General features: G+C 37.2%; 1 protein-coding gene across 4 annotated transcripts in view; it reads left to right on the top strand.

Moving 5' to 3' along the window:
• rusc2 (RUN and SH3 domain containing 2) overlaps positions 1–15,912 on the top strand; it is a 117,903-nt gene that overhangs the window by 60,440 nt on the left and 41,551 nt on the right. For 2 of the 4 annotated variants that reach the window (XM_072252485.1, XM_072252483.1), the window contains exons 3-4: positions 9,261–10,052; positions 14,101–14,292. The exons of 1 other annotated variant lie outside the window; for it this stretch is intronic. In XM_072252485.1, the coding sequence (XP_072108586.1) occupies positions 9,261–10,052; positions 14,101–14,292 (984 nt within the window). The remainder of the gene's footprint in view (positions 1–9,260; positions 10,053–14,100; positions 14,293–15,912) is intronic. One more of the 4 variants, XM_072252484.1, reaches the window with a different exon arrangement.

Consider the following 15,912-nt stretch of genomic DNA (forward strand, 5'->3'; position numbering starts at 1 on the left):
CCCATAACCTATCATGCCGTGACCAATCAAGAACCTATCAATCTCCACCTCAAATACACCCAACAACATTGTCTCCATAGCAGCCTGTGGTAACAAATTCCACAAATTTACCATCCTCTGGCTAAAGGAATGTTTCTGTATCCTTCTGTATCTAAATGTACGCCCCTCTATCCTGAAGGGTGCCCTCTTGTCCTAGACGCCCCTCACCATGGGAAACATCCTTTCCACATCTACTCTGTCTAGGCCTTACAACATTCAAAAGGTTTCATCCTTTTAAGTTCCAGTGAGAGGCCCAGAGCCATAACCGTTCCTCATATGATAATCCTTTCGCTCCCACAGTCATCCTTGAGTCATCCTCTGAACCCTCTCCAATGCCAGCACATCTTTTCTTAGATAAACAGCCCAAAACTGTTCACAATACTCAAGGTGAGGCCTCACCAGTGCCTTGTAAAGCCAGAGCATATCACATCCCTGCTCTTATTTTTGAGACCTCTTGAAGTGAATGCTAACATTGCATTTGCCTTCTTTACCACTGACTTAACATTCAAGTTAACCTATAGGGTGCTCTGCACAAGGTCTCCCAAGTCCCTTTGCATCTCAGATTTTTGGATTTTCTCTCCTTTTAGAAAATAGTCTGCATATTTATTTCTACTACCAAAGTGCACAATCATGCATTTTCCAACATTGTATTTCATTTGCCACTTTCTTGCCCATTCTCCTAATCTGTCTAAGTTCTTCTGCAGTCTCCTTTTTCCTCAATGCTGCCTGCCCCTCCACCTTCGTCATAATCTTCCTTATCATCTGCAACAAAGCCATCTATTTCATAATCTAAATAATTGATATACAGCATAAAAAGCAGTGGTCCCAACACCGACTCCTGCAGAACACCACTAATCACTGGTAGCCAAGCAGAAAACAATCCTTTTATTCCCACTCACTGCCTCCTGCCAATCAAACGTTGCTCTAACCATGCTAGTAACAGTCCTGTAATACCATGATCTCTTAACTTGGTAAGCAATCTCATGTGTGGCACCTTGTCAAAGGCCTTCTTAAAATCCAAATATACAACATCCACTACATCCCCTTTATCTATCCTCCTTTTAATCTCCTCAAAGAATTCAACAAGTTCGTCAGGCAAGATTTTACCTTAAATAAACCATGCTGACTTGGTGTCCTGCGTCACCGAGTACTCCATAGCCTCATCCTTAGCAATTGATTCCATCTTCCCAACCAATGAGATCAGGCTAACTGTCCTATAATTTCCTTTCTGCTCTCTTCCTCCTTTTTTAAAGAGTGGAACTCACGGTGTAGTTCAAACAAGACTTCCTTTAAGTTTCTCGAATCCCATTCCAATGAAGAATGACATTGCGTTTATTTGACTAATACGTCACATGATATGAGATGTCCTATGATTCATCCACAAGGATCCCTACATCTTTATTTTCTTTTCATTCTTCTAAGCACCATTACACTTATTTACCTTATGTCTTCTTATCCAATTATATAGGTTTATATCCCTTCACAGTTTCTTTGCATCATCTTTATTGCTGACATTTTCATCTATGTGATTCTGTTAGACAACTGGCCTGTTTTTAGGCTGTAAGTATTTATCAGAATTAGAACACTAAACTGAGAGTGTTAGGAAGATGACTTATTTAGGTCAAAGATATTTACTTATGCTTATTCAGCTACATCAAATCTAATTGCAGGACATTGACTAAAAAACCTCTTAATGCCTTCCTCTGCATTACAATATAGATAGTTGATAGATTACTATTGGTAGTTACTGTTTTGTTGTAAGCTACATGGTATTATGCTACTATTACACTCTCTTTTAGGTTCTGAACTGTAGGAATTTTATTGTATAGTCTATATTTTATGCAATGCATGGTGGAATTCTGTTAGAACCAACAGCGTACTTCAAGAATGGGATACTAAATGTGAACTTCTTTATGGCGGCTATTGAGTACGGACCTCAGTGATAGAACAATAATGTTATGTGTATGATGTATGGCACTTGCCTTGTTCCTACTGTTTATGTCAGCTTATGATAGTCACAGGCCTTGACTGCAGAAGCAGGTCTTAACCCATGGGTTAAAACTTGTTTCTGTGTTCCCAAATTTCTTGTCTCCTATTCTTTACCAACAACACCAGTCCTCTATGCCATGTGTCTGCATCCTGATTACCTCTTTATCCATCTACAACCCTTCCCTTTGGTCCATTTCATTATCTCACTCATAACAACATCCCCACCACCACAATCCTATCCCAGGTCATCTCTTCTCCATTCAGTATCCCTTCTCCACCATGAAGGAGATCACTGAGGCAAAATCTTCTTTATGCTATGTGTATAAATATGCTTACAGGGTCCAAAATTGCCTGTTTGCATTACATTATCGGACCTGTTGTGGCGTGGATGAAATCAGTGGAGAGACAGGGTTACTGGTAGATACAAAGCAGCTTCTTTATTCGACACAACAAGGTACAGCAGGCATCGTACGGACGGAGACGCTTTCGGTGGAAAGGTCTGCTAACCCAATGTGGGCTCGATATTTATATGCTAAACACAAAGGGCAAACACTATTTACAAAGTTATAGACAATGCATAGATGATGCTTCCTTTTTTATATTTTATTTAATTTTTTAAAGAAGAAATATAAGGACTCAATTAATACATATTGAAAAAAAATTAATTCAAATACATTAATAAGTCTGAGAGAAAAAACACCTATCCCAACACCATCTCCCCTCATTAGAAAAAAGGAGGGAGAAAAAAAAACATAAAAGACAGAGGAAAGAAAGGAGAGAAGAAAAAAGAAAAAGAAGAGTAGGCATCCAGCTCTCAGAGTCAATTTAAAATACAAATTAAAGCAACTAGCTTATAATAAAGGATATATTAATTAAAAAAAATAAAATAAATAAATTAAACAATCTGGGCAGTTAAGTAATCCAAATATGGTTGCCAAATCTCAATGAACATAGTGTATCCATTCCTAAGGGTATAAGTAATCTTCTCAAGGGGTATACAACTTTGCATTTCTTTATTCCAACGATCAATATTTACAAGGGAATCGGATTTCCATGTTACCATTATGCATTTCCTGTACACTGACAACACAATTTTAATAAATTTATATTTATTCCTGGGGAGGTTAACTTTCAAAACTGCTAAGTTCCCCGGAAGAAACAATTCTGGGTCTAGAGGGAAATCCATCCCCAGAATCTTTCCCAGTACCTACCCAGATCTATCCAAAAAGATCTCAGTTTCGTGCATAGCCAGGTGGAATGCAAAAAGGTACCAATATCTATGCCACACCTGAAACACTTGTCAGAAATTTCTGGTTTATTTTTATGTATTTTTTCAGGTGTGGGAAACAACTGATGTAAAAAATTAAGATGTATCATTCTGTATCTAGAGTTGATAAGAGTGGTAACACTATCCAAACATAGATGTGACTAACATTGGTGATCAATTACAGTGCCCAAATCTGACTCCCATCTCTCCCTTGATCTGCATATACCAAGCTTTGGGCATCGATCCTGCAATAAAGAATACATATTAGAAATAAATTTAGTTGTAAGTTCCCCTTTCAAATTAGAATCTCCATGTCTGAGCACCTTGGTAGGGCCAGTGATGGACCCAAACAGTCCCTCAAAAAAGATCGTAATTGGAGATAGCAGAAGAATGTGTTATTAGATAAATTATATTTATTTTTAAGTGCCTCAAAAGACATAAATTGCTTCTGCTGATTATAACAATCTTCAATGCGCCTGATACCGTGTTGATACCAGGTGACCAGAAATTTATTACCCAGAGTCATGGGTATTAGTCTGTGCTGAGATAGAGGTGTCTTTGAGGATATTCCTTTTTTTAGACCCATAAATTGTTTAATTTTTTTCCCAAATATAAATTACATGTCTCAGTAGAGGATTATTTGTTTTCTTTTTAATTAATTTGGAGTCCCATTTATATATAAATTCTTCCGCCATCTCTTCCACCATATGTAAGCCAGTTGTAACCCAAGAAGGAAAAAAAGAAGCAATAAAATGTGCTTGTGCAGCTAAATAATATTTTTTAAAATCTGGTAACTTTAACCCTCCCAATTTATAGTCCCAGGTCAATTTTTCCATGGAGATTCTAGATATTTTACCTGACCATAAAAATAAACAAATATGTCCATTGAAAATCTTAAAATAAATTATTGGGTAATGGGATAGGTAAAGACTGAAAAACATACTGAAGTCTTGGCATTATCTTCATTTTTATACGGTTTACCCTGCCCATCAGTATGATGGGAAGGTTTATCCACCTACGTAGGTCCTCCTCGACATTCCACAGCAAGGGGAGATAATTGTTTATAAAGGTCTTCCAAATTACAATTAAACTTAATCCTCAGATATTTCATGTTGAATTTAACCCATCTAAACTGAGTGCCATATTGATACTGGGCATAGTCTCCTCTACCTAAAGGTAAAATTTCACTTTTATTCCAATTTATTTTATATCCCGAGACTATACCATAATTGTCCAGTAAGGCCCTAAGTCTTACCAAAGAGCCGGCCGGGTCAGCCAAATATACTAAAATGTCATCATCAAATAAGTTAATTTTATATTCTTCCTGGGCCACCTTAAACCCCTTTATGTCTGGATCCCATCTAACAGCCTCAGCCAATGGCTGTATTGCCAGAACAAATAGAGCTGGAGATAGTGGGCAACTTTGTCTACTGGATCTATGTAGAGAGAAAACTGGTGAAATCTGCCCGTTTGTAATTATTTCGGCTTTAGACTGATGGTAAAGTGCTTTTATCCAAATTATGAATATTTGGCCGATACCAAATTTTTCCATTGTTTTAAATGAAAAATCCCATTCCAGTCTATCAAAGGTCTTTTCAGCATCTAAAGCCACTGCTACAGTCGGGTCCACCTTCATCCTAGCTAAATGTGATATAGTCAATAGTCTGCCAATATTATCAGATAATTGTCTATTTTTAATAAATCCTGTTTGATCAGATTTAATCAATTTTGGCAGATATCGAGCTAGTCTATTAGCCAATGCCTTTGCTATAATTTTATAGTCCGCATTTAAAAGTGAGATAGGCCTATAAGATGCTGGTTTTAACAGATCCTTATTCTTCTAAAGAATTAACGAAAAATTGCTGTTGAAAAGGATTCCGGTAGAGTATAGGTCTCCTTAGCCTGAGTCACAACCCTCATAAAAAGGGGCATTAATTGACCCTTAAATTCTCTATAAAATTCAGGGGGGAAACTATCATCTCCTGGCGATGTATTAGCCTGTAATAAACCTAGGGCTCTTTCAGTTTCATCCCTAGAGAAAGGGGTATTCAATTCTTCCTGACTTTGTTGACTCAATTTGGGAAGTTGTAAATTAGACGGGAAATCATCAGTTTTCAGTGAGCCACCCACTGATTCTGATTTATATACAAACAATGGTAGTTCCGAATAGAACAGCTTAAAAGTATCATTTATTTCTTTTGGCTTATATGAAATCTTACCTTCCCCTGTTTGAATCACATTTATTGTTCTGGAGGTTTCTTCCACCCTCAGTTGCCAAGGTAGTACTATATGGGTTCTCTGTCCTAATTCATAATATTGTTGTTTTGATTTTAGTATCATTTTTTCTATCCTATAGGTTTGCTTTGTGTTACACTCTAATTTTTTAAATTTTTTTTATAATTTTCCTCTGTTGTTAAGTTCTGACAATCTTTTTCTAATTGTGTTATTTCTTTCTCCAATTCATTTAATTCTGTTACATATTTATTTTTTATACCCTTAACATATCCAATTATCTGTCCTCTTAAGTATGCTTTTAATGTGTCCCATAATAAGAAATTATTGGCAGTAGAGGGTGAGTTCGTCTCACAGAACAATTCTATGTGAGCTCTAATAAAACTGCCAAACTCTGGTCTTTTCAACAGCAAAGGATTAAACCACTATCTATATAATGTTTTTTGTTTACCAGGCATTTCAGTTGATAAAATTAAAGGTGAATGGTCCGATAATAGTCTAGCGGCATATTCTGCTTCAATGATCCTACTTTCTAATTTAGCTGATATTAGAAATAAGTCAATTCCAGAGTAGGAATCATATTGTTTTGAATAGAAAGAGTAGTCTCTTTCCCTTGGATGCTGCCATCTCCAAGCATCTATTATATTCATGAAGGCCAGGGTGGTTTTTGCTGCCCTGACCTTCACGACTTTTAACTGATCTATCTAAAATTGGATCCAGACAAAAATTGAAATCCCCTCCAATTAAGATATTTTCATATCCTCGAGCAACTTTCAAAAAAATATTTTGGATAAATTTCTTGTCATCATAATTGGGGGCATATAAATTCAAAAGTGTCCAGGATTCTGAATATATTTGAGAATTGACCATAACAAATCTCCCAGCCGGATCTCTGATAGTACCCTCCACCTACACTGGCAAATTCTTCCCTATCAATACTGCCACTCCCCTGGCTTTAGAATTAAAGGAGGACGCTATTACTTGACCAACCCATCCTCTCTTTAATTTGTTATGTTCTGTCACTGTAAGGTGAGTTTCTTGAAGAAAGGTAATATCAATATGACTTTTTCAAAGATATGTCAGGACCTTTTTCCTTTTTATCAGTGCTTTTATCCCATTAACATTAAGATTTAAAAATTTAATTGCTCTATTCATAGTTATCAGATTTGATAAATCCTGCCCGCAAAAAAAGTATAAATTAATCCCACTTCTTTGAGTGACTCTGAGATATTTGGTGCCATTCTCAATAGAGTATAGAAAATAGAGAGGAAACCAAAGAGGAAAGAAAATAAAAGAAAAAAAAGAAAAAGGGAGGAAAAACTCTCCCAACTGGCGCTCCAAGTCCACGGCGCCTTAACCCCTCTTACTGTGGGGTCCAATAAGCATCACACTAAAGATGGACATTCTTTAACATATAACATAATTAATCTTTTTTTAAAAAAAGAGATGAAAAAATTATCCACTCCCCCAATAACTCCTTAATTATTTATCTGTAAAAATAAATTATATTCCACACCCGTTATTACTAAATATCTAATATAATCTACAACATTGAGAGTAAATATCATTAATATAGCAATATATCCGAATAAAGAATAGAATTCAAAGAAACTTACTAAATATAACCCTAAATTAACTTACTTCATATCCAGCATACCGAAAATTAAACATATCAAAAGATGACATCTATATAATCAAAACTATTCATAATAGTTATAACAAAATTAGATGAACTATATAGATCCTAAGTAGTATAATTCAAAAAGACCATCCATAATAAATATTTTAAATCATAATAGTCTTCATCCATAATCATACAGACTTGAAGTTCAAAATTATAGTGTTGTTATAATTAATCTATATTAATAAAGAAAATTAAATAATTTTCTTCATATATTTTGTCCAAGATACATCTTTCTAGGCCTCTTGTTCCAGAAGAATATTCTGAATCACGATGTCTCAGGTATTTTTTGAATAAAGTTTATCGCCTCCTGGGGGTTAGTAAAATATTTCCTCCTTCCATCCGACAGAGGAATTCTTAGCTTTGCTGGATATAATAAAGAATATTGAAGACCCTTATTCTTTAATAACCTCCTTGTTAAGTCAAAGTCTTTCCTTTTTCTTAACAAGGCCACACTAATATCTGGAAAGAAGAATATCTTTCCGCCGTCAAACTCCAGTAGGCCATTTTTCTCTCTGGCCTCTATTGCAGCAGCTTGTAATACTTTTTGTTTATCTTGATACTTCAAAAAGCGTATAAGTATAGAGCGCGGCCTTTGCTCTGGAGGTGGTCAGGGGATTAAAGTCCTGTGGGCTCTTCCTATAATTAATTCTTTGTCAAAATGCTTTTTCCCCAGAACTTTGGGGATCCATTCTTGAAAGAAAGTTACTGCGTCTCTTCCTTCCAATCCCTCTTTTAAACCCACTATTTTGATATTATTTCTTCTGCTATAGTTTTCAAGGGAGTTCAGTTTATCCATTATTTTTACTTTCTCAGTCCTCCAGGAATCTTTTTCTTTTTCCAGGTTTTGTAATCTATTCACAACATCCTTCGTATTATTTTCTAAATCCTAAGTTTGCAAATTTAAAGATTCCAAAGTCTGCTTCATTTCCTTAGATTCTTGCATGATAATGTCTAAATGACTCTTGAATTTGTCCATCCTACTGGTTAAAGTCCGGACTGCATCGGCCAATTCATGAATCGCGGCCGCGAGACCACTGCACCGTGCTGCCGCTGTCCTCAGACCTTCCACAGGCTCAGAGGAACCATCCGACGAGCAGGCCTCCTCACCGTTGCTCCCGCGTCCCTCAACTCCAGATGCTCCTGGGAGTGCAGGGCCGGATTTCCACGATTTTTTGTTTTAACCATTGCTTTTATTGAGGTTATATGAGAGCCTTATAAACAGGTTGTGAAGAAGTTTTTTTAGGAGTTATTCAGGGAAGCGCCCAATCAATGGTACGACATCACATGACCCCCGACAATGCTTCCTTTTGAAACTACATACAAAACATCACACCTTCTGACTTCATCCTTTCCTCCCGACGCCAACATGTCTGGGTTGGTGCTCACAGCCTTTAGGAGTGCAAGTCAAATCCACAATACATTTATTTGGTATTTTACGTGCTAACATGGAGGACAATTAATATTTATAAAGTATAGATAAGGCTGTCTTCAAAACTACTTGTAAACTTCACCCTTCCACCTGCAGCGTCTGGCTAGTATTCCGATATTCAGAGCTTTTAGGAAATGCATTGTTGTGAACTCAATCCACAGTATTTTGTCAAACAGAAGACTGGTGGCCAAAAGTCAAAGTCATTTAAGTGTAAATGAATCACCTACCCAAAAACTCACTCTAACAGGACCCTTTTCCCCCATCCTCAAAACTGGCATAGACACACCACATTTAACCACATCAAATGGTAAAAATATGTTAAACAAATTCTAAATCTCAGTCTTTGTTAAAATTTTACAATTCTCTTGTTGAGTAAGAATCACTAATAAAGATGCACAGTATGGTTATTTGTCATTTGGAGCATTGTTTCCAAACATAATTTTGTTGTAAAAACATTATCTATGAGGTCTCTTTTCATTTAACTGTATTTTCAAAAATCTTATTTTAAGTTTCTTTCAGGGCAACTTAAATATTTTTAAAACTTACTTAATCCACTTTTCTTGTCTGTCATTTTTTGGTCTTGGTCATCTTTCATTTTTTATCTTCTTTTGGTACCACAGGTGCTGGAACAGAAGGCAAAGCAGTTATTCGTTATAGTAAAGAGCAGCGTCCTACTACGTTGCCCATTCAACCTTTTATTCTTCACCATCCACTGAGCAAACAGCTTCCCAGGGTTCGGCCAGTGCAAAACCACAGTAAATCTTCAGTTACGTATATGTACAGTATTCCAAATAGTCAGCTGACAACAAATGAGCATTCAAGTGGATCATCTAGTTCTTCTGGTGGCATGTTGTCACTGGAAAATGTAGCAACAATAGGACAATCACAGAATGGATTCAGCACAAATGAGAATGAGAAAGCAGGGAACTCTTTTCCCATAAGTGAGTACTGCTTACGGAGACCCATGCCAGATGGAATTAGGCCCTCACCATTGGGTAGTTACTCACCTATAAAAAATGATGTATCCATCTTGCAGAGTGGAGACTCATCATCTTCTGCAGTGTCATCAGAAAGAAACTTTGGTAGCCACCCTCCAAGGAGTAGATCCTGTCCTTTATCTGCAAATCTCTTTCCAATACGATCACCTCCAGCAAAAGTTGTTTCACCAAACAAAAGCCACCTTCCACAGGTCAGAGATGAAAGGAGGAGTCCAAAGGAGACCCAGAATAAAGAGGAAAAAAACCTTCAAACTGCACAGAACTCCATTTGTTCTTCCCAGAAAACAATGTTACCATCACCAGCTATCAGAACGGTAAATGGTATCAAGAATCATATGAACCATCAATGGGATAACAGAAGCAGAAGTGGAAAAGCAGCACTACTTCAGCATATGGCATCCGGTTTCACTGCTGGTACATATCTGACTTTTCTTTCTAAAAGTAACGCAACAGAATGTCAAAATCTGAAGTAATTTATTACAATGTCTTTTAGCTCCAATCAGTCTGTTGAAATAATTGTCCTAGTGAGAATCCTAGCTATTCATTCACTTCTTTTAGAACTTGACTTGGCTGTTTTGACCTTGTTGTAGGTGCCAAGATATGAAAGGAGTAAATGTATCCTCTGGCAACATACTAATAAGTGACTGAGCAGCTGGAAGAAACTAGCACTGGTGGAAAGTAGTATTGGAGAAATAAACAGGACTGAAAGGCAATAAATTCCCAGTATTTGATAATCTACATCCTACCATTCCGAAAGATACAGAAACATAGAAAACCTACAGCACAATAAATGCCCTTCGGCCCACAATGCTATGCCGAACATTTTGTCATCTTCCAAAATTCCATCAGTTCTAGAACAGTTCCCATGGACTGGGATATAAAAATGCATACTCCTACTATTTACAAAATGTGGAAGAAAGAAATTAGAGAACTACTAATTAATTGGCTACTGTAGCCCCAGATAATGGGGATCTTCCCGTGGAGAGGTGACTGCCCACCTATCAAAGAGGACTTGGTAGGCATGTAAGAAAAATACAAATAAGGAATAGGACTTATGAGTTCATGCTGTTGGGATCTAGCATGAATCTGATGGACTGAACTGCCTCCTTTTAATTTCCCTCTTGACTAGTTAGCTTGACATCAGTACTGGGTAAATGGTAGTCTTCATTAGTAAGAAATTGGCTGCAGGCACTTGGAAAATAATAATAGAATTGAATTAAGTCAACATAGATTAGTGCAAGGGAACTCATGTTTCACAAATCCTATGAACTTCTTGCAGTTGTAATTAATGGAAAAAATAAAGGTGAATCAGATAATGCGTATTTACACTTTCAGAAACCCTGAAATAAAGTGCCACAAAAAAGGTTATTAAGTAAAATTAAATGGCACAGATATGGCCTAGTTTAATGATTGGTTAATAGATAGGGAAGGAAAAGTAGGGAAAAAACAAATTATTATGTGGTTGTAATACTTCAGGAGTTGAGCTGGGCCCAGCTGTTTGCAAACTATATCAATGAAGGGATTATGTAATATATCCAAATATTGTAATGATATAAAGTGTATGCGGAGAGGCTTAATTAAGTAGGATATAGACAGGCTAAGTGAGCAGATGGGTTTATACTGGATAGCATATAATGTAGTGTCATGAATATTGGTTAAAAAGAAACAGAAAATGGAATAGGTGAGATTGAAATGTGTTGTTATTCAGAACCACCTGTACATCCTCATGCACAAATCATTGAAAGTTAACGTTCAAATTCAGCAGGCAATTAGGAGGGCAGACTGTATGATGACCTTTGTTATAAGAGAGCTTCTAAGATTAAAGACATCTTGTCCCAAGTGCATAGGGCCCTGGTGAAATTGCATCTGAAAGCCTGTATACAGGTTTGATCATCCTATGTAAGGTATAGTATAATTGTGAGAAAGGGAATGCAACATGGCTTCATCGAATTGAGATAGTGGGTTTATTGAGGATAGATTAAGTAGAGGAAGTCTGTGTCCTTTGAGTACAGAAAATGAGACAATTCGTTCAAACATATACATGCTTATCTTGCATTACAGAATAGATACCGGTTGATATTATCCCCAAGTAGAATATTGAAAACCAGAGGTCACAATCTCAAGTAACTGGCCATTCTGGACAGAAGTAAGAAGAAGTTTCTTCACCAGGGTTACAGGGAATTTTGGAATCTTGTATCCAGGAGGACTGTTTCAGTTAAAGTTCAGTTTGCTGAGAATATTCAAGATGGTGAAAAATAAATATAATAGGAATCAAAGGAAATGAAAGTAATGCAGGAAACTAGCAGTACAATAAAGGATTGGCCATGATCTTATTAAATGGCAGAGCAGGAACAAGGACTGCTTCTATTCTATTATTGCTACTACTTTTCAGCAGGGTATGGACCAAACTGTTCACAGTTACTGACAACAGTTGTAACTTATCAGTGGAATTTTATGGTTTAATTGGCGTCATTATTTAGAATGGGCCATTTTTTTCTTGAACCAACAAAGCCATTTCAAAATAAACATACAGTGGCATGCAAAAGTTTGGACATCCCTGGTCAAAATTTCTGTTACTGTGAATAGCTAAGTGAGTAAAAGATGAACTGATTTCCAAAAGGCATAAAGTGAAAGATGACACATTTCTTTCATATTTTAAGCAAGGAAACTTTTTTATTTCCACCTTTTACAATTTCGCAATAACAAAGAAGGAAAAGGGCCTGAAGCAAAAGTTTGGGCACCCTGCGTGGCAGTACTTAGTAACACCCCCTTTGGCAAGTATCACAGCTTGTAAACGCTTTTTGTAGCCAGCTAAGAGTCTTTCAATTCTTGTTTGGGGGATTTTCGCCCATTCTTCCTTGCAAAAAGCTTCTAGTTCTGTAAGATTCTTGGGCTGTCTTGCATGCAGTGCTCTTTTGAGGTCTATCCACAGATTCTCGATGATGTTTAGGTCAGGGGACTGTCAGGGCAAAACCTTCAGCTTGTGCCTCTTGAGGTAGTCCATTGTGGATTTTGAAGTGTGTTTAGGATCATTATCCTGTTGTAGAAGCCATCCTCTTTTCATCTTTTTTTTACAGATGGTGTGATGTTTGCTTCCAGAATTTGTTGGTATTTAATTGAATTCATTCCTCCCTCTACCAGTAAATGTTCCCCGTGCCACTGGCTGCAACACAAGCCCAAAGCATGATCGATCCACCCCCGTGCTTAACAGTTGGAGAGGTGTTCTTTTTATGAAATTCTGCACCCTTTTTTCTCCAAACATACCTTTGCTCATTGCGGCCAAAACGTTCTAATTTAAATTCATCAGTCCACAGGACTTGTTTCCAAAATGCAACAGGCTTGTTTAGATGTTCCTTTGAACCTTTGAATAGAACTTTTTGGCCGCAATGAGCAAAGGTATGTTTGGAGAAAAAAGCTTGCAGAATTTCATGAGAAGAACCCCTCTCCAACTGTTAAGCACGGGGGTGGATCGATCATGCTTTGGGCTTGTGTTGCAGCCAGTGGCACGGGGAACATTTCACTGGTAGAGGGAAGAATGAATTCAATTAAATACCAGCAAATTCTGGAAGCAAACATCACACCGTCCGTAAAAAAAGCCGAAGATGAAAAGAGGATGGCTTCTACAACAGGATAATGAACCTAAACACACCTCAAAATTCACAATGGACTACCTCAAGAGGTGCAAGTTGAAGGTTTTGCCATGGGCCTCACAGTCCCCTGACTTAAACATCATCGAGAATCTGTGGATAGACCTCAAAAGAGCAGTGCATGCAAGACGGCCCAAGAATCTCACAGAACTAGAAGCCTTTTGCAAGGAAGAATGGGCAAAAATCCCCCAAACAAGAATTGAAAGACTCTTAGCTGGCTGCAAAAAGCATTAACAAGCTGTGATACTTGCCAAAGAGGGTGTTACTATGTACTGCCACGCAAGGTGCCCAAACTTTTGCTTCGGGCCCTTTTTTTGTATTTTGAAACTGTAAAAGATGGAAATAAAAAAAGTTTTCTTGCTTAAAATATTAAAGAAATGTATCATCTTTCACTTTATGCCTTTTGGAAATCAGTTCATCGTTTACTCACTCAGCTATTCACAGTAACAGAAATTTTGACCGGGGTGCCCGAACTTTTGCATGCCTCTGTATATATGAAATAAATGTTTATGTTACAAGGCAAAGGTTATTATTTTCCAGTAATTGTAAAAGAATCTTTGCAAACTTAAGTGGGAACAGGAAGTTAAATAAGATAGTTAAACTTCATTAATTAAAGTAAAAATGCAAAATTCGTAGCCAAAGTAATGAAATCAGGAATGATGATTCTTAACAACAATCCAATTATGTTGGTTGAGTTGTATTTAAGTTTAATGCAAAAGTATTTGCTTAATCAGAGTAAAACCTTTTCTTGTGCATTTTCATTTTCTAAACTTCTCTCTCGCTCTTCTGTGTTTTCCATCTATTAATTATTCCAGCTAATCACCTTACACCTCTGGCTTTGAAATGGAGGGAATATCGTAGACGAAATCCCCTTGGTCCTGATCGTGTAACAGGATTTGGCTGCAATTTGGAGCCTAAGCAATCAGGCCGTGGGATAACCAAGAAGACTGCCTATCTGGAATTTTCTGGCGCTAGTGGCGTTAACCATGTTCGCTCAAGGCTATATGGTGCAGTTTTTTTTTGCACTTTCTGAATTAATTACTGTGCCTTGAAAAAGTATTCACCCCCACAACTATTTTCACATTTTACTGTCTCGTTTTCTAAATTTGGAATATATTGAAGTAGGAATTTTTGAGCTAATCTACAAAACATGCATCATGTCAAATCAAAAGAAAAAAAAAATCCAAAACCTGTCAACAATTTCCTAGATATTAAAAACCAAAATTGTGAGGTTGAAAACGTATTCATCTCTTTGTAATTACTATGCCAACTTTCCTCAAGTGCAATGCTGTATATTACCTTACTAACTCACCCAAATTGTTGATGTAGAAAATTGAAGGATTACCTATTTTCAATGAATTCATAAGAATAAATATCCCCTCTCTCTGTAAAGTCCAACAGTATGGTAGATTTTTAATAGGCCAAATCAAAGACAAAAGAGCATTCAAGACAAGTCAGGGAAATGAAACAAATCTGGGGAAGGATACAAGACCATCTGAGTGTATCTCGGAGCTCAGTGCAGTCCATCATGAAAAAGCAGAAAAGGTATGAAACCACAGTCATTCAGCCTAGATCAGGCCGCTGCTCTAAACTTAGTCATCGGAGAACAATGGCGCTTGTAAGAGAGGCTACTATGATACCAACAGTCACTCTGAGTGAGCTGCAGAAGTTTGGTTGCAACTGGAGGTGAAGTTCATGGCTCCACAGTCTCGTAAGGCCTTGCATAAAAAGGGTATTTATGGAATAGTGGCAAAGATGAAAAAGGCATATCCATGCCTAACAAGACTTTGCAAAGCATCACTTAGAAGATACAGTAAAGGTATGAAAGAAGGTCTTGTGGTCAGATGAGACTAAAGTGGAACTTTTTGGCCTGAACACTAAGCAGTACATGTGGTGTAAATCTAATACTGCATCAGCCAAGTAACACCATCCCTAATGTAAAAATATGGTGGAGGTAGGATCATGCTATGGGGATGCTTTTCAGCAGCAGGGACTGGAAATCTGATCAGGATTGATGGGAAGATGAATGCTGCTAAATACAGAGAGATCTTGGATTTTAAAAAAAACCTGCTAACCTCTGCCCGAAAGCTTAAACTGGGGAGGAAGTTCATCTGTTAGCATTGCAACGACCTAGAGCAACCATGGAATGTCTTCAAATAAAGACAATTAATGTCCTTGAGTGGCCCAGTTAAGAGACCTGGCCTTAACCTGGCAAGACCTCAAGGTTGCTTTCCACCGCATGCTCGCCAACTAACTTGGCACAGCTTGAGCAATTTTGCAAGGGGGAATGAGCAAATCTTACTTCATCATGATGTGCAAAGCTAACAGAGACTTGACCAAAAAGGCTGTACTATCTGTGAGAGGTGGTTCAGTTAAGTACTGAAAAAGGGGGCTGAATACTTTTGAACTGCTGACATTTCAGTTTTTGAATTTTTAGTTTTTCATGCTTTACAATTTTCCCTGTTTTTTGGGCTCTACTTTGAAAAAGGAGCAGGTGATACACAAATAAAAATTTTCAGTTAAATTGATCAAAATCCCTGATTGTAGTACTCATTTATGTGAACAAAGGGTTGGGGCTGAATACTTTTCTAAGGTACTATAGGTGTTAACTTATTAATAACTTCAAT

Source organism: Mobula birostris, chromosome 3 (assembly GCF_030028105.1).
Source record: "Mobula birostris isolate sMobBir1 chromosome 3, sMobBir1.hap1, whole genome shotgun sequence".
NCBI classification, from domain to species: domain Eukaryota; kingdom Metazoa; phylum Chordata; class Chondrichthyes; order Myliobatiformes; family Myliobatidae; genus Mobula; species Mobula birostris.